This window comes from Phyllostomus discolor, chromosome 3 (genome assembly GCF_004126475.2).
Source record: "Phyllostomus discolor isolate MPI-MPIP mPhyDis1 chromosome 3, mPhyDis1.pri.v3, whole genome shotgun sequence".
Classification (NCBI taxonomy): Eukaryota; Metazoa; Chordata; class Mammalia; order Chiroptera; family Phyllostomidae; genus Phyllostomus; species Phyllostomus discolor.
Window position 1 is genome coordinate 108,142,110 of NC_040905.2, and position 20,211 is coordinate 108,162,320.

At 42.8% G+C, this 20,211-nt stretch overlaps 1 protein-coding gene across 2 annotated transcripts in view; it reads right to left on the minus strand.

Moving 5' to 3' along the window:
* The window catches only part of LOC114498673 (4-aminobutyrate aminotransferase, mitochondrial), an 87,945-nt gene that overhangs the window by 28,977 nt on the left and 38,757 nt on the right, over positions 1 to 20,211 (minus strand). For both annotated transcript variants that reach the window (XM_028514799.2, XM_036020944.1), the window contains exons 2-6: positions 18,679 to 18,797; positions 11,951 to 12,048; positions 10,202 to 10,231; positions 8,668 to 8,785; positions 5,914 to 5,963 (exon numbers count right to left, since the gene is read on the minus strand). In XM_028514799.2, the coding sequence (XP_028370600.1) occupies positions 5,914 to 5,963; positions 8,668 to 8,785; positions 10,202 to 10,231; positions 11,951 to 12,048; positions 18,679 to 18,748 (366 nt within the window). In that variant the 5' untranslated portion in view covers positions 18,749 to 18,797. The remainder of the gene's footprint in view (positions 1 to 5,913; positions 5,964 to 8,667; positions 8,786 to 10,201; positions 10,232 to 11,950; positions 12,049 to 18,678; positions 18,798 to 20,211) is intronic.

Sequence of the window (20,211 nt, forward strand, 5' to 3'; positions counted from 1 at the left end):
AAAGAAGGAGCTCCTATCCTTTATGACAACATGGATGGAACTGGGGACCATTATGCTAAGTGAAATAAGCCTGGCGGTGAGGGACAAATACCACATGATCTCACCTTTAACTGGAACATAATCAACAAAAGAAAAAAGCAAACAAAATGTAACCAGAGACATTGAAATTAAGAACAATCTAACAATAGCCAGAGGGGAGGGGGCGGGGACTGGGAGGAAGGATTTTCAGGAACTACTATAAAGGACACATGGACAAAACCAAGGGGGAGGATGGAAGCAAGGAAGGGAGATGGGTTTGGCTGGGTTTGGGGGGAGTGGTAAAGGGAAAATGCAGACAACCATTATTGGACAATAAAATAATTTAAAAAAGATAGAAAGAAATAGAGATCACATGAAGTGTTTCCAATGGGGAGGGGGGAGACTGGGGGAAAAGGTACAGGGAATAAGGAGCATAATTGGTAGGTACAAAATAGACAGGGGCAGGGAAGCCAAAGAACTTATATGTACGACCCATGGACATGGAACTAAGGTGGGGAGCAGTGCTGGTGGTGAAGGGGGCGTGCTGGGCAGAGGAGAATAAAAGGGAGAAAAAAAATGGGACAACTGTAATAGCATAATCAATAAAATATACTTTAAAAGATTTCTAAATGGAGCAGGGTTTAGGAGAGGGCTCTGATGAGGGAACTGTGTAAATAAACAGGATGGGCTGAGTATGAGAAATACAATGCTAGAAAAATTATTTGACCCTCTTTGTTGATTTTCCCCCTAATTTTTATAGATGTAGGTCCCATGGAGTATTTCCCTCTTCAGGGAAACTAACAGTGCAAGCCTGATGCTAAACAGACTCACTTTTGATACTCAGGACATGAGGGGGCCTACTGGCTTCTAAGAACTTGTTTGTGCCAGGGTCAGTCAGCCCTGCCCTGTGACTACAGAGCAGGGACTCAGTCGGAGGGAACCAAAGCCTCCAAATTTCAAAAGAAAACAGAAACACAGATTTTGGGAAATTGCCCCATTTTAAAAAGCTGGCCAAACTTTTCCCAAAACAATCTGGCAGAGCAATAGTCCCATACTCATGTAGTTGCATTCTTGAACAAAAGCAGCCCCTGCCTTCCTGGCTTCAAAACACAGGCATTGTTGTTAGCTGTTCATGCAATAGGGTTAGATACACACACAGGGCCAGTGGTCCCAAATTTCCCACCAGCTGGGCCTTGAATACTTTCCTAAAGTGAAGAAAAAGATAATGTCCAGTTCTGGAAGGACACCGATCAGGGTAGAGGTTTCAAACACAAGACATGTTAATAATGTGTGTTAAGAGCCTTATAATATTTTACACTCTAACCCAGTGATCTCATTTCTAGGCCTCCTCTAAAGATACAATTTCAAAGGTGGGCAAAAGGCTATAGATCTAATTATTCATGTAGTGTTACTTACAACAAAAAAAAGGAGAAACTCTCTAAATGTGGACAGTAGGTTATGTAATCTAAGCCATTTTAACTCATGGTGATGTTCCATGGCTAGTAAAATGGTGTTTAAAAAGGTTACAATTTTATATCAGGGTTTGTGCTTGGTGTCATACATTTTATGGGTTGTGACAGATGTATAATGACATGTGTTGACCATTATCGAAAAGACACAGATGGAAATGCAGACAGAATAAGAGCAGAGGTCCCTTGAGGTCCAGCCAGTCTCCCTGGCAGGACTGGGAAGAATTTGGGAGGGGCTGCATAGTGGATAAAAAGTTGAGATCACCCAGAGCTGGGTTTAGGTTATAAAAAGGGATTATATTAAGTGCAATGCAGCATCCTGGACTGGAACAAAAAAATAGACATTAGTGGAAAAACAGGAAATCTGAGTAGAGTCTGTGGTATGTAATACATGAAGGTTAATTTCTTAGTTTTGATGAGGATACCATGGAGAGGTGAGGTGTTAATATTGGGGGGAAATGGGTGAAAGGTAGATGGAAACTGTCTTTACAACTTGTCTGTAAATTGGAAATTAGTCTAAAATAAAATATTTAATGAAAAAGAGCAAGGATTCACTGAGCCTGGGATCTGAGGACTTCTTGGGTTCCTCTATTGGACAGTTGGTACAATTAGCTCAATATAAATCCAAATAGTGGAATCACTGCACAGGAGGAGGGAGGACCCCCAGAACTCAGCCTCCTGGTTGCTGAGGAATTTGGCTCTGAATGCTAGACATTGTGGCAGATTCATACTCCAGACCAGGATAAGTAGCCGGGGCAGTTAACGCTTCTCATTGGAGAGTCAGGGAAACTGAGAACCAGAGAGGTCAAGCAACTTGTCCCAAGTCAGGCAGCCAGGAAGGGGCAGAACCAAGACTCCAATCCAGGTTTGCTGACTTCAGAGTCCATCCTTTGCCAGATGCTGTAGGCAGCCTCTGCCTGATAATGTTAATGATGGGTGTGAGTTTGCTCTGTGCAACCCAGGGACCTTGGCTGGCCTGTAGGGACTTCAAAGGGCATTTCTTTTGGTTCTGCTCTGAGTGGGACTCCTGAGAAATCAAGCCTATCAAGAGATAAAGGTAGAGGCGAACTGCCATCATAGGCAGAGGTGGAAGCGACTCACATTGGGGATTGCCAGGTTGGCTGGCAGCTTGATTGCCTATGTAGGCCCAGGGAAGATGTGTGGGTGATGTTCTTGTTTAGCAAAGCATAACATTAAGAACAGAAGATATCTGAGTACGGTAGCAGAATCAAATGAGGACAGGTTTCTAGAACCCTTGCTGTCAGACTCAGCAGCCCTAATGTGCAATGTAAAGAGAACAGACTTTGGTTTAAGTGACTGTACAAACTAGGGCGAGTTACTGAACCTCTCTGGACTTCAGGGTCTTCATCTGCCAGAACAGGGTCCCTGCCTGGGTGCTGGTGAGGAGCCAGATGGATGACACAGCACTCAGATGAGGCAGGAGCCCAGTCTTGAAGGACAGAGTCACACAGGTGGAAAGGCCCAGAGGTCACAGGGATGGCACATGTCTTACTTGACCTGGCCAGCTGTCCTATGTCCACCCCAGGTGCCACGGATGTCAGACTGCACTCACCATTCATTACAGTGTGAAGGTGCACGTATAGTGCCCGATAATCATTGCATAACTTGTGGGCATTGCAATGATGTGGCCTGGGCTATGTAAGAAATTGTAACTGGAACCCAGATATTGGATCCAGAAGACATGGCCTCATTTTTTCCACCCACCTGAAGTAACGATGTGGAATTTTCAGGGTGCTGTGACTGGGGAACAAAGGGTTGATAAGCCCTTCCTCGGGACTTCAATGACTTGGTAGGAATCTGTGCAGGGCAGATAAAATACCATAACCACCACCTGAGCACATCTCCAGCCAAGAATTTGGAAGACTCCAGAGATCAACCAGTGGTCACCCAGCCTGATGCCCTTGGGTGTACCTGCTGAGCTTAGGGGCAGCTAGCTGCCGTTTCTCTAAGACTGTGCTAGTCACCCTGCCCAAACTCAGTCCTCTGCATAACAAGGTCAACACTGTGATTCAGGCTGTAATCTAGACTGTGACTTCACCATCCAATCCCAGCACCAGAACAGTGTCCAGCACATAGTAGGTATTCAAACAATAGTTGGCAAATAAGCAAATGTCAAGAAATGAGACTGAAGAAGTGAGAGGCAGATCACAAAGGGCTTTGCACTTAACGTGGGAGGTGTCCACAGGCAGTGGGTACCCAGAAAGGGTTCCATGCACAGGGCAGTTTGGAGGGCAATTTGGAGGAGATGAGAATGGATGTGGAGCTCAGAACAGTTGGAGAGGAAAAGAATCCATTAAGTGGAAGATGCAGACCTATGACAGGTTCTGACTGAGAGGTGAGGGTTACAGTAAGGGAGGATGGAGTGTGGCATCCAGGTTCTTGGCAGGGTCAGGTAGAGGCAGGGCATCCCCCAAAATCAGAATCCCTGGCCCTTAAAGTCACGTGTTGTTCGGGATGATTCTGCCTCCCAAGGCAGCTGACACTGCAAATGTGTATGACATGTTTGTTGACACATTCTTTCCAGCACCAACTGCTGAGGCATCTGGGATCTGCACAATGTTTCAAAACAAAGTCAGGCTTTGAATGTAAACACACCCGCAGAGCCTGCACACCCGAGATGCCCTCAGGAGTCCTCTACTGCAGCCCCTGAACTTGTCAACTAATGAAGGGCAGAAATGTCCCTAAGTCCCTCCCAGGCAGGACATACCCATTTATAAAGAGGGAAATGTCTTTCTTTTCTATTATCTCCCACTGTGCAGGTTCAAAGGGCAAAGTTTAAAGCCTGGAGTTGGTTGGGGTTGGGCTCTTAGCCCTCCCCTCCTTTCTTAGATTTCTGAAGGGATTCATACTCCTTGTTATGTGTGGATGCACATGTCATTCTCTGAGTAAAATGGAAGTCCCCTCCCAATGATACTTGGTACTGGTGAGGATGTGGAGGGACCATAACTCACCCCACTGCTAAGGGGAGTAGCAATTGACGACCAGTTTGGAAACTGTCTGCACACTATGATGACCTGCAGCTCCACTCCTTGCTTTGTATCCCCTGGAGACCATGGCTGTGGTCACTGGAAGACCCATACTCAAATGTTCATAGCAGTGGCCTTTGTAGGAACAACCCAAATGCCCACAAACAGTGGGATGGACACACTAATTGCAGTGTGCTCACACACTGGATGGCTCCACAGCCCGGGGAATAGATGGTGTGTGGCTTTGCATCACGAGGATGAATCACACACACAGATTTAGAGTGAATAAGCCAGACATGATGAAAAGTACACACTGTGTGTGATTCCATTTATGTGTCAAGAAAGAATGCAAGAAACACACCTGTGTTGTCAGAATAAAGGAAATGGTCTGGGGGAACAGTAACGAGGTGGGGGCATGTAGTGGGGACCACCTGTAATTCATAAATTCTCACTGGAGGTGAAAAACATCCCACTCTGTGACAGAGAGCACAGATGACTACGTGGTATTACCATAGCATATGCCACACCTGATATACCATATCATATAAACATATATATACACACGCTATTATATAGCTGTGTTATCTACACAATATGTCTCCCAAAAGATGTCAAACCCTGGGGCCATGAATATGTTATAGGGCAAAAAGGACTTTGCAGGTGTGATTAAGGTTCCCAATTGGTTCAGACAGGGAGATTACTCTGGATTTTTTGGGTGGGCCTAGTGCAACTACATGAGCCCTTTGCTGAGAGCAGAAACAGTGGTGGAAGACAGCGCGGAGGTTTGGACTGGGGTTGCTGGCAGGAAGATGGTGGGATCATGTGGAAACTGTGAGAATGAAATGAATTCTGCTAACAACCTGAATGAGCCCCAAGGTAGATTCTTCCTCATAGCCTCCAGCTAAGAGATGATTTCAGCTCTCCAAGACCCTGAACAGAGCACTTGGCTGAGCCCACGTCCTGGCATATTCTGACCATTTCCTTTATTTCATCACACCACTCAGAACAGCGCACAATTTAAACTTACAAATTGTTTATTTCTGGAATTTTCTATTTAATACTTTTGGATCACGGGTTACCATGGGTACCTGAAACTGTAAAAAGTGGAACTGTAGCCAAGGGGGGTTACTATACATACGATGCTTTGTTATTTTTTGTCATTATTATCATCATCATTGTTTTATGCCCACACAGTATGGCTTACCTCACTCTACAGCACTTAGTATCGTTGGGATTCTCTGCTCATGTGTAGAGAATTAATTGACTGCCTCCATGGGAGTGGGTGCTGTGTTTCTGCTCACCAACGTATTCTAAGTGACTAGAACATAGTATGTGCTTGAAGATATTTGTGGAATGAATGAATGGACCATTTCCAAAGGTGCCCCACTGAATTACCATGAACACATTTGGGATTTATTCTGTATAACATAGGGACTTACCGCATTTTGAGGCTGTTGGACGAGTTTCAGGAGCGCAGGATGGCTGTAGCCTGGGGAGGGGGAATATGGTTAGAGACCAACATTATACCTGAGGGTCCCCATGCCCCTCCCCCATTGCCTGCCTCTCCCCTCCTTTCCCACCTTTTCTTATGGCAAGGGAACTTTTTATCCTTTGCAGACTTAAGACCCATTCCTGGGCCCACCTATATCCCCTGACTCAGAATCTCTCAGGGTACAGCCCAGAAATCTTCAACAAGTTCTCTAGGTAATTCTGGGGTTCAGGTTTGAGACCTACAGAGCTAGACAGACGTAAGAGTAGGTGAGTGCAGGTGAAAGTGTTCTTCAAGGGCTGGGGGTGGCTCCCTATACCCACATGATGAATCACAATGTGGTCCTTCCTTTCTCCCCCAGTGCCTATAGATCAAGTCAAATTACAATAAATGTTTGCTCAGGAACAGAGTGTGTAAGTGATACAACCTGCAATCTGTGACCAGCATATCTGGCTCTGCCTTCCCACATTTAATTATTCCCAGAGTCCTGTTGCATTTACTGTCCAGCTTGGGCCTGACATTCCACGACAAGGTTTAAGACACTCTTTCATTCAGCAATCACTCTTCTATGTATTTATCCTACACGTATGTATAAAGACCAATGTACACGTATCTTAACTGTGCCACTCCAATATCTCTAGGCTTGAAAGCAACCTGAAGTCCATCAAAGCAGATCAACTGTTGCCAGGGTTAGCAATAATGAAGAAAAAGGCCCCTGCACATAGTTGATGTTCAATAAATAGAAGCTTTTATTGAAAAGGAGGGAGGTGTAAGACAGAACTACATAGCACTGGAGCCAGATGCCCTGGGTTCAAACCCTTTACTTCCATTTATTGAGTATCTTACTGTGCAGGGGGCTTTCTGTTCATTATTGCAAATCCTGGCAACAACTCCCACAGGATGGTCAAGTTTGTAGGAAGCACAGAGGTCAGGAGACCAGTTTGTACGAATCTTAAAGGCAGTGGCAAGTGTTCAGCTCAACAGACATTCGTTGAACAAATGAATAATGCAGAGAATCCAGTGACACGGCAAGAACCCAGACTGTCATATGTGAGAAAAGATTGACTCATCTACAAATCTTGGAGCAGGAAGTAACACTTGGAAAAACTCTCAGTCTTCAAGTTCCACACATACCTTGTACTAATTTTCTTTCACTCAATTCGCTTTTCAATTTAAATAAATTTACTTTGAAAGGAGATTTTTATAACATTATGGTGAGAGGCCTGTCCACAGTTCTGAGATTGGGGCCTGGTGTCTCCAGAAAAAGAGATCAGCAAATTTGGACAGGAATTAAAGACTCAGCATCACTCAGGGGAGAAGTTCTCCATGGAATGAGAGGGAACAGAAGTGAAAAGCTTGTGGTTTCACTCTGCCTGCTACAGGGAGCATGATCTCAGGGAGTCAGGGGGGAAATCAAGGGAGGGGGTTGTTGACAGTCTTCCCCCATGTCCTTACCCCTCCCCATGATGATCTAAGGTAAGCTGGGCCTAAGGTTGGAAAGCGCTTATTGCTCAAGGAAGGAACACTCTGTGGGTTTTTTCCAACTGTTTTCTGGCAAGAGGTCTTTCAGCTCTGGCTCTTTATCACGCTGTCTGGGTGTTTATGACTTTTCTGCCGCAGCAGATAAGCAGGTTCAGGGAAATCTCATTAATCCACAAATTCAGCTTATCTATTGGCTTCAGGACAGATGAAAGTAGAGCTGGTCCCTCTGATCAGTGTAGTCCTACCTCTGGGCTTTCAAAGCTGTGAACTGCCCCCCCACAGCAGGGCAGGGCAGAACAGGGCAAGGCAGGGCAGGGGTGGCTCTCTTGGAAGTTACAATCACAGGAGTAAGCTTAGGTGGCAGAGAGTTACTGGCTCAAATCCTTTGGCTTCCTGGACACTCTGGGCAAACCCTGTACTTTCTTGAAAGCTGGCTCCTCATTGGTAAACTGGGAGTGCTATTAAAAGACTTAACATTATGGGGCTGTTTAGGGATTTAATGAGATAACATGTTAGGCACTTAGCAATATTCTAGGCATACAGCAAATTCTCAGTAATTATTAGTTTAAAAAAACCATCTCAAAGAACATATATATGGAAGGCAAAGTGGCCAGAGAGAGAAACTTAGAAGTTCTAGTCTTTTAACAACTGCTGCAGGTCTGATCCCCACACCCCCAACACACACACTGGCTGGCTGGGGACTGCAACTGAGGGAGCCCTGGGGGTGAGAGGGAGGATGGAGGAATCAGCTGGGGAGACATTGGCGGACCGACAGTCTCACGGCTAATATATGCTGGAGCTCAGATCTAATCCCTTTCACTCAGACACAAAATGGAGATATGGGTTGTAAATTTTAGCATCCAAAATGCCTTCAAAGGCCAAGGCATCTCCGAACAATAGGACTTTCCAAAAAGAATGAGTCACCCACCTACTGTCTAATTGCATCTTAATGGGAAATAAACAGGTTCAAGGGACTGATGGGGGAGAGCAGAGGAGGATTGGAGACCTAATTCAGGGTTTCAGGGGAAAGGCCTCAGGCTGCTGGGGGTGGGGAGCTGCTGACAGGGAGATGGGACAGTCCAGCATCATCCATGAAGGGACAGACTTTACAGGACACTCAGCCTACAGACCTGTGAATCCAAGGGGAATCCACTTAAGTCCAGGGGGCCACAACTAAGAGAGAGAGGGAGTTACATTCAAAGATTGATTTTCCAGCTCTTACCTATGGGGACAGAGGAGATCTGGGAATAAAGATCCAACATTCGGTTGCCATCCACATCAACTAAGTAGTTGCCTCGGCTCTCTTCGTAATTACAGAAGAAATGCACAGCCTCTGCATTCTTTGGGGAAAACACAGCCTTAGTCAGTCTCATTCTCAGTCTTTAGGATTAAACTTGAATTAGTGAAAAAACCCATGACCTAACCATTCTATGGACACATGGAAGGTCTCTGTGGGTGCTGGCAAGGTCACATCTCTTGCCCTGGGGTAATTATACGGATTAGCAAATCTGCTTTATGATAATTTATTAAACTGTGAATTTGTACTGTGTAAAGTTTTCTGTATGTGTTTTATATATCACAACAAAATGGTTGATATGTAACTCTAAAGACGATTCTGGTAAGATGTATGTGGTAAGCCTTAGAGCTTCCACTAAGAAAATCAAAAGAAAAAATAGTAATTATGAAAGAAATAAAAAAGTTACACTAGAAGTCACTCAATGCAAAAAAAAGTAAAAATGAAAAAAAAATAAAAAGAGGAACAGAGGAACAAAAAGGATATGAGACAGAGAAAAAATGTAAACTGGAAGGTGTAAACACAACTATATCAATGATAACATTAACTGTGGATGGATTGAACAATTCAATCAAAAGTCAGAAACTGTCAGACTGCATTAAAAAGATTCAACTACAAGCTATTGACCTGTGACATACTTTAGTTTCAAGAATAACAAAGAGTTTGAAAGGATGAAAAAAATACACGATTCTCACAGTAATCATAAGAAACTTGGAATGGTTTATACTAATATCAGACAAAATTGACCGTAAAACCAAAAAAAATGTTACTAGAAGATAGGTATTTTATGATGAGAAGAGGTCAGTCCACTAAGAAGATATAACAATTGTAAACATAGAAGCACCTTCTAAAAGAGCCACAAAATATATGCAGCAACAACTGACAGAATTGAAGGAAAAAAATAGTTCTACAAGAAAGTTCTCTGTGTATTGGAGATTTCAATACATGGTTTCCAATAATGGATGGACTGACTACCTAGGCAGAAGATTAACAAGGAAATAGACTTGACCAATGGGTAAACCAACAGATCTCACAAACATCTATATAACACCCCACCCAACAACAGGAGAGGACATGTTCTTCTTAAGTACATACAGAACATTTTCCAGGATAGACCATATGTTAGGCCATAAAAAGGCTTGATACATTGAAGAGAACTGAAATCACACAAAACATATTTTCTAATCACAATGCAATAAAATTAGAAATCAATAACAGAAAAAGAAAACTTGAGAAGTTCACCAAAATGTGGAAAATAAACCACATGTAAATAACCATTGAGTCAAAAAAGAAATCACAAGGAAACTTAGAAAAAAGGTTCAGAGTAAAAGCCAGCTGTGTGTGTGTATGTATATATATAAAATTTTTTTAGAAAAGAGACAGCACAGAGAAAGCACCTGTGTCCCTCAGCTAAACTGTAACAGAAAAGCAAAGGAAAGAATGCTACCTCATTCCCACTTACCTGAATTATATTCAGCTTTTTCATTAACTCCTGTGGGCAAGAAAAGCAAAAGCATTATAGCAAGGACACATGCTTCCAAAGTACTTTAAAATTTTTTGTGTCTTCCCAAGTCTTGGAGCTCCTTTCCTCTTCATGCCAATAACTTTGATAGTTAATTACTCAACAATATTATCAACATTTTAAAATTGCTTAATATAAATAGTAGGTGGGAAACTACTTTTGACCATTAAAATACCAGTACAACAGACAGACTGGAGATTTAGACACTTGGAAGACAATCAAGTAAACTAAAATATTTGACAAAAAAAGTTTAAGCTGAAGGTGTTTACCTAGTGTCCATAAAAGCATGGGTTTTCTTTTTATTTAGGAAAAAAAAGCTTTAACACCATGTTAGAAAAATAAAGCCAACTGAAAATGTAAATGCACACACAAAGACCCATGTATTATAATCTGAACAGTCTATAAACCACTGTGCGACTCTGTATAGAAACTGGGAGTATACACCAGTAGCTTTAATATTATAAACATTTAATCTCTAAAAATGATTTAACATAAACTTTGGCAATTAGTGTTATAAAATTGTATGTCTACCTCAAAAAAGAAATATTAATGACAAAATATCAAAAACTATTCCAAAATTATTTCACTACTATTGAAGTAAAACCCACTGCTTCCCAATAGATATATGCGTTAAAAAGTCTTTCTTTTTGTTAACACTCTCCATAATAACTATAATCAGTTATTAGTACAAAAATTTTTGGATTTATAAATAGTTGCAATGACAAAAGGGGTATATTTTGACACTAAAAATGTTTACACTATGTTTTTTTAGGTGCAAACATTAGGAAGAGTACTGCATGTCACTTTATAGAATCAACGTTAGTCAGTCTTCTAAAATGTGCTGTATGCAGACTTTGAAGCATCTTTGAGTAGAATCTCCAGTCTCCCTCATCACTCAGCTTATGTCTCCTCCATCTCACACACTGACATTTACTCCAGGGATTCAGAGCTACCTAATGTCTCTCATATGCTGTGTGCTGTCACCATGCATGCCTCTCCACATACCCTTTCCCTTGCCTAGAACAAAATGCACTCCTTTGGCAGGTTCCTCCTGTTTGTCCTTTAAGATCAGGCTCAAGGTCATTTGCTGCCCATGCCCTGTGCCATATAGAATTGCCACATCCTTTTGCTGTTAGTAGAATGTTCTGCCCCAGCTCTTGACTTACTTTGGCCAACAGAACAAGGTATAAGTGATGGTGGGCCAGTGTGGGGCTTGAGCCTCAAGAGACCTATAGCATGCTCTCCTCTACCATTGCCATGAGTTGTTCTCATGCTCAGCTTGCTGGAGAATGAGAGATGCATGGAGCAGAGCCAAGTCACTGCAGTGACAAAGTCAAGCCTAACCTAGACCAACCAATGGGCAGTTATTCCCCAGGCACATAGATGAGACCAACAGAATTGCCTAGCCAATTCCCAGTTAACCCTAGATGCATGAGCAATCTGTATGCTACTGAGATTTTGTGATTGTTACACAGCATTATTGTGGCAGCATATACTGATACTGCTCCACTGACAAGACTTCTTTGACTTCTTATGGTAGAAAGAATGTCCTTGCTTAATGTCCCAGATCTCTAGTGGTCAAACCTCTGAAAGCAGCTAAGAATACAGTTCCTAAGCTCAGCTGTGTTCTTGCTTCATTGACCCCTTCTGTTCTTTTCCAAAACTCCCACTCAGGTGTGCTCAACTTACCTGAGATCTAGGCCCTGGGACTTCTGTCTTCATCAGAGGCCCGTCATAATCAAATTCAACATCGACTTTGGCTGCAGCCTGACTGATATGTCGGGATCCTGCAGTAAACAAAGATAATGAGAAGCCCTGGTGACAGTAGACACAGTGATAATTCTGCCCTAACAGACACCCTATGTTCTCAACAGAGGTGGTCCCATCCTAGCCTCAACCCATCCTAGCCAGACCACCCCAGAACACTGAGTCTGGCCAGACCTGGGCACCACAAAAACACTGAACATTTTTGAAGAGTGGGGAAGCCCAGTACCAGTGATGTTGTAGGCAAACAGGCACACTCAAGTCCTGCTGGTGTGAGTGTAAGCTGATGCAGGCTTCCTATACCTTTTGACTGAACAATCTCATTCTTTATTATTCATCTTATGCAAATAATGAGACCAGTGCACAAAGATGTAGGTTAAAGATATTTGTAATCGTATTGTCTCAAATAACAAAGAGACAATGACTTAAATGTCCAACAATGAAGGGTAGCTCAATAGAATATGTACAACATATTCCACCATTTATGGACAATGGAATATTGTGCATCCATTAATAGTTTCAAGATAGACATATTGAATATTTATGGATATGGAAAGATGGCCATGATATTAGCAAGTGAAAGATCATATTATAAAATCATCCAAATTTTGTGAAAATTTAATCTATATCCAAATGTATTAATATTACAGATCAGAATTTCTCAGTGTTGGCACTATTGACATTTTGGGCTTGGAACTATATGTTGTAGGGGCTGTTTTGTGCACTGCAGATGTTGGGTAGCATCCCTGGCCTCTACCTCCTGGATGCCAGTAGCACCTACCCTGAGTTGTGTCCCTAGTTGTGACAATCAAAAACCACCTGGGAGAAGACAATCAAATGTCTAAATTCAGGTAGTCCCCACTTACAGATTTGCTGTTGTTAAAAAATGTGTTGGGCACAAGTCATTTGCTTGAAACGCATTTCACCTTTTTCGCATAGTGATAAAATTATAGAAGGTGTTTGAGCTTTTCCACACAAAGCTTTTCAGTTCAGCATATTGCTGAGACTTAGAGGGTAGCCTCAACCCCCAGCCTCATTGATCCCTGAGTGAAAGGCAGCATGGTGAATTCAGGATAAATGTGTAATGATTTATAGTAATTTATAGTCAGTAACTCCTAGAAATCCCTATAATGCTCCTAGTCATCTTTATCTTCCTGGTACATATTTGGTGGTTGGGAAACGTTAGTTCCTCTTACTTGGGTTGCCATAATTGCATCAAACTGGGAATCAGTAGTGACTTTATGTAACTCATATACATGATCTCACTTCTTCTTTACTCAGCCCTGAGGGGAAGCTGTTATTGCTCCCATTACATAGGAGAGGAAACTAAAACTCAGAGAGGTAAAGAAATGTGCTACTATTTCTTTCTCTCTCTCGCTCTCTCACAAACACACACACATACACACACACACAGCTGGCTAAACCACATTAAGCAATGATATTAGAAAACATGTTTGCATTCATTCTTAATTTCCCACAATTGCTTTGGATATCTGAATTAATTATGTAGTGTAATTGATTATGTTGCTCTTTGAATGTAAAGTCCAGTTAAAATCCAACACTACCCTTATTTTAAGGCATGAAGAAACCAGCTTTTGTTGGCTTCTGTTTCATCTTAACATGAAAAGGGAATTCCTAAAGAGTTGATTCTATTAGCAGAGAGTTAAAGGTCCTGGGACATATTGATATTTGTTTTTTTAATACTCAATGTCTATCTTTTCCTTAGCCAGAACTCCACTTTACTGGTCAAGGCTGATTTCAGCTAGACCTGCATAAAACAGGGATGCATACCTAGATAAAAATAACTCTTAGCTGGTACTGATCTTGTTTTGTTTCAGCAAAAGGGGAAAGTAAAAAATTCACAATTAGCAAGCTGTCCTCCAAATGAGAATGTGCAAGTTCTCCCTTCCTATCTCCAGAAAATGTCTTGATAGCACATTGTTGTGGATTTCTTGGGATTTGGGAAATGGGAATACCAGGAATAGAGGCAGTTAGCAGCGGGAGCTGCAGCTATGATGATGCCAAGACTCTGAGTAAACAGGAGCTGGGAGGTAGGGTACCAAGGGGCAGTGGCGAGAGGGCAAGAACCTGTTTACTGGGAGCAGGGATTGATGGCGCACAGGACGGGGATGCTGAGGGCCAGGTGTAAGGCAGACGGGTCTGTTTCAATAACTTCATTGGTTTCTACCATGTGCTAAGTCTTAGTGGGTATGGATGGAAGAGGGCCAAACCGCTGGGTAGAGACCCTGAAAATCAGAACTTGGTAAGTTTGGTGGCAACAGTGTTGTCAGAAAAGGAGACATGGGGGAGCTAACACATGAGCTAGGCAGGCCTTATTTAGGCAAACTCTCATCTATTGTTTTAACTAATCCACAACCCACTTGTGAGAGGGTATTGTTGTTCCCATTTTTTGCATGAGAATCAGAGAGGTTAAGTGTCTTTCCCAAGGTCACATAGCTAGTGAATTAGAAAGGCAGGGTTTGAACCCAGGTTTAATAGTTCTGCTTTTCCCTACTATTCTCACTTTTCAATTCTGTAGAGAAAAATAATCAAATACCAAATACCAATAAAATACCAATGATGATATATAACATCCTCATAATTCTCTTGATGATGATATATAATGTCATAAACCACAAGAGAAAAGAAAAGGATTTGAATAGTTAAGGAAGGAAGCCTTTTCTGGGATCTACTATATCAAGTCACCCAAGCAGATCCATTTATCAAGCATTTATGGTGAACATATCAGGGATTATTCTGAGCACTTTACATAGATTACCTCATTTAATCCTCACAACCCCCAGTAGGTTAATGTTAGCCGCATGTTACAGAAGAGGACACTGAAGCTCAGAAAAGTGAATTTGCCCAAAGTTATAAAGCTGTGAGTAGTTAAACTAGAAATTTGTCCACCTGACCTCTACTTTCCTAGATAATTTGAATGTAACTGATGCAGTCTTTGATGTCATCTAGTGTAGATATTGGAAGTAAAACATTCCCAGCAAAACAGCTTGTATCCCCTAGAGGCAAATTACTCTCAGAAGCACTAGGGTTAGGGTTACTAAGGAAGCAAAAAAAAAAAAAAAAGAATTGATATTGAATGATCCAGCATTTTCATCATAAATAAAGCAGTACACCCAGAAGGCAAGGGTCTGCCTTGATATATAAGGTGAGGCACAGTGGGTAAGTCCAGCCCAGCCCTCGGGGTCCAGTAGTGATGCTCACCACCCTCAGTTCCCATGCTGATCCACAGTCAATTTTTTTTATTCTCACTCGAGGACATGCTTATTGATTTTAGAGAAAGGGAATGGGAGTAAGAGAGAGAGGGAAAGAAACATTGATGTGGGAAAGAAACATTGATTGGTTGCCTCTCATACACACCCTGACTGGGGAATGAACCCACAGCCTAGGTATGTACCCTGATTGAGAATATAACCCACAATCTTTTGGTTTATGGGACGATGCCTCAACCAACTGAACCATACCAGCCAGGCCCACAGAGTCAATTTTTAACTTCAAAGTATAAAAACAGCCATCAAATGCTTTTAATGTCCTTTTGATCTCTACCGAGGGTAATTGAATGTCATTTTCCCAAACAGTGAGGGCGTGAGCCTGGTCAAAGTCAAGGTCAAGCTCACCTGGAATTGTTTGCTCTGCTTCTCTTTTAAATAATCTTATCTCACCCCCAACTGTTCATCCTACTTACTTTTTGATAACATGCTCATTGAGGAAATATCAATAAGCAACAATGAAAAAAATCCACATCTAATTTCACTACCCAGAGATAACCATTTTGCAGTCAAGTCTCCCAGCCTCTGTATTGTTTGTCAATGTAATATAAACTTTTGGGGGTATGGCATGAAACGATGCCATTGGGAACACTGTCTCAGGCTATGAACTATCCCCATGTTTAATGGCTTTATGGTGATCAAAGGGTGAGAAACACACAGAAGCATCTCCACACAATGGGTATGGCACTAGGCTGTGGTTTCCGACTTGGGTGCTCTCCCTCACTCAGAGGAAGCAGCTGCCATGTAGTTAGATGCTTCAGGAAGAGGTCCACTGGGTCCCAAATCCAGCACAATCACATGAGTGAGCTTGGAAGGGGACCCATGGCTCTGACCATGAGCCTCAGATGAGCCCAGCCTTGGCTTATAGCTTAGCTGCACCCTCGTGAGACATCTGGAGCCAGAAGATCCAGATAAACTAGCCCTGGATTCCAAATCCACAAACACTAGGAGATAATAAACATGTATTATTTTAACTAGCAAAGTTTAAGGGTATTTATTATAAGGCAATAGATAACTAATACATTGGTTGAGGGTGTGAGTCCTAGGGCCACACTGGCTCAGGCCCTTGCTAACTCTGGGCAAGTTACTTAATTTCTCTGAGTCTCAGTTTCCTGTTTTACGGAGTTGTGGCAAGGACTAAATGGGTTAAGGGTAAGCTTTTATTCCTATAGTTTTACAACTATTCTCCTATTGTCACTTGCCCATACGCAGTGTATGAGAATGCACACATTCTGCTATCTTTGTCAGCACTGTATTTTAATATTAAAAGACTCCATCCATCCATCCATCCATCCATCCATCATCTATCAATCCTATTGGATATGCCAAATTGATAGGCCAAAAGAAAAAATATCTTATGGTGTGATTTTCTAAGTCTCACACAAGTGTGCCAAAGATTCAACTCGAGCCAAGAAAATGCAGAGCTGAGTAACTCTAATTTAGCCACTTCTGTTTTTTGTTTGTTTGTTTGTTTTTTGCATTGTGTCTCCATATCCATGCTTGTAAAAATGGGAGTTAGGACACTCCTCATTTTTTTGTAAACATAAATGAAGTGCTTTCACATGAACCATTTCTTCTGATACAACTAACTTGTGAAGCAGAGAGGATGTCATTATTATCTCCACCTTCCTGATGGGAAAACTGAAGCTTGGAGTTCTGCCCATTGTTAGGTTCCCTGGGCTAATAGGTGGTGGATGAAGCTGGTAGCCCAATCTTACAAGTCTCAATCCATTGTTCTTTCCTTGATGCCTCCCTGGGAAGGCTCAGATGGCCTTGGGAATGACATTCAAAGGCTGAGCCACATGCGCTCAGCACCCAGTACAGCACTCCACACCTAGTAGGTGGCTCAACAATACTCATTATGGAATGAATGAGTCTTCCTTGCCCACAACCCTCCCTCCTACTTGGTGCACACTAGACCTAGATTATTCTGGTTTCAGTTTATTTTTAACATAATAATGAGTAAGCATTGATATGCTTCTCTTATAATTAAATAAAACAAAACACCTCAAAACCTACTAATAACTCTTCAAGGCAATCAAGGTTGAGAACAAGAAAAGACTGAGAAATTGTCACAGAGCAAGGAGAAAGGGGCAGTGTGACAAGATGCAATGTGGAAACTTGGATTCGATCCTGGGATAAGAAAGCATTATGGGAAAAACCGGTGAAATCCAAACAGAAGCCTAGAGTTTTGTTAGTAGTGATGTACCAAGGTTGGTTTCTCAGTTCGGACAAGAATATCCTTATGATGTAAGATGTTAACAAGGGGGGAGACCAGGTGAGGGGAATATAGCATCTCTCTGTACTACCTCTATAATTTCTCTATATATCTAAAATCATCTCCAAATAAAACATTTATTTTAAAATAAAGCCTGCTAATACTCCCAGGAGGGGAGTGAACATCCCTGCTTTTTATCTCACCCAGGATACAAATAAGCAAACCAAGGATGCGGCCAGCAATTTGTCTTCAGAAGGCAGACAGGACTGACAACAATAAGAGGACACCATGATGATAAGCACATGGCTCTTAGAGAACTGTGGACAGACTGGAGGCACAAGGTGTCCCAAGGGAGGTTAGTGCTAGCCTGTCCTTCTCCCAGAGCCACATAGAGGCACACAGAGAAGGGGTGATAACTCGAATTCATGTGGCTGTGTGATCTTGGGTAAATGGCTCTGCTTCTCTGAGCCATCATTTTCTCACCTGTAGAATGGGATTCTCTCCTGCCTTCCTCATGGGACCACTGGGATCAATGTCTCAAGGGATCCTGCAAGCAGGGTGCTCACTGGTGAAGCTCACTTGGCTAAGCTGCCTGCACTCAGTGAGGCAGAGAGAAAGGGGAGCATTTGAGAGAGACTGCAGGACAGAAGAGCTGGTGGTGCTGCTGGCAGGATGGGTGTGGGTGTGAGGAGGTGAGGGAGAGGGTAGTGGGTGTGGTATGTTCCAGGGAGGCTACCTCCTGTCCAGGGCCCGTGAAGCACAGCTAGCCTTTACATCAATTCCAGTGACTTTTGTTGTTTTCTTTGCTTCTTGGCAGCAGCGCTAGCTGTGTGTTTTGTCTGATGATCCCTGTGGGGACAGCCTGGGCCCTTTCTCACTGTGGGGCCACAACCTCCGTGCAAGCAGGTAATGGGGTCAGCTCCCTGCTCATTGCAGAGCTGTCTACTGGGGAACAGAAGCATGTGGCAGGGATAGGGGAATGGGAGGGGTGGTGATGGGAACTGTTTCATGGGGGATGGTGGGACAGCCCCAGAAACACTGGCTGACCAATGCCTGTGTCCCCAAGGACTCTTCCAGCCCAGAATCCCTGGTCTGGATTGCGTCTTCTGCTAGGACCAGTTACTTTTTGTCAAGACTCCAGGGCTTACCGGGCACAAGCAGGCGGTAGTTGCGCTGGAAGCTGCAGGCCAGCCACCGGGTGAGCAGCATGGAAGCCATGATGGAGGCCCTCTTTCCGGAACAGAGAGCCCCTTCACTCGCTCCCACCCTGAAAGAAGGGGAAACGCAGAATTAGGCCAGTGAAGACCACTCCCCCTCGAGCCAAGTATTCCACTCCCCACATTTCCCCACATAGTGGAGAAAGTTCTTCTGACATCAAATCCTTTGCTTTTATATTGAATATACACTTTAAATCAAAGCCCACTCATGTGTATTTTCATTTGACCTTGACTGTAATACCCCAATGTGAAAGAAATAATACATGGAGCCACTTTAAAATGGAGCTGGAGCTGCCATGCCAGATAAACTGTCTTGAAATGGTAAAACAGGGCAAAATAACTTTGGGACTGAGACTAAATCAACCTTATTTCCCCAAAAACTGCTTGCAAAGATAACAAGAAAGCAGATATAACTATGAGATGATGACTACCGGACTGGAAATTAAAAGCGTTCTTTACAATAAACATCACAATGTTACATTATCTTCACCAATAAAAATGTCTTCCTTCCATTGATATAGTTGTTCCCTGCGCCCTCTCATAAATGTCCATTTCCTTTGTTTCCTAATTGGAACACTATTTGGGCTTCTTCCTGTATCAGTATGTGTGTCCGAATAACTATTCTTATTGATTTTAAATACTTGCTTGTTTGCCTCTCACTTTGAAAGTCCTTTTCATTTTTAAATTAACATCAGGTAGAAAGATTACACCCATTTTCTAGATGGAAAAACAGAGGAGACAGAGTTTGCTTGAGATGCCTCTGTAGATGAGCTCAGTGCATTATCCACCTGGGACAAGCTAAGCAAGTCTGTATTCTGCATGATGGAAGGACCAAGATGGAGGAAACTTTAGAGCAGATGCTTGGGAGCTCCCTCTGCCTTGCTCCCCCACAGAATATTGGTTGTTGGGCTGTCTGGGAACCCTGCAGACCCAGGGGAGTATCTGGTGGCCCATCTTGGTGGGATGTGTACATCTCTAGCATGAGCAATCATCATGAGTTTGCTTGAGACTGAGAGGGCTCCCAGGATGGGGGATTTTCCAATTTGCAATTGGAACTTCTTGGCAAACTGGATAGTTATCCCACACAGTACCAGCAATCAGGGTTCTTAGCTACCACGTCACAGGAGTGTTGGCTGACTCCCTCCAAACTGTTTCTGAATCCTGCCCCCAAATCCCTGAGCATAGCTTTACTGGTTGCCTTTTGCATCCTGGGCCAGGAGCAACTCCACTCCCTCACCTTCCATTGCCTGTTTGTTTCTTTTTATCACCTCTTTCCACTCCCCTCCCCACCTCTTCAAGCCCTTCCCAAACCCTTTCCCCTTTCTCCAAGCTGCCATTCAAACTTGCTCTCTATGCATCTTTCTGTTTGTGGGTCTTTTTGCTAAATACCTGCTTTGTTATTTGACACATGTATTTTCAGTTGTATTGTGTTGTGTCTCAGAGCAATGATGACAGCATTCATTT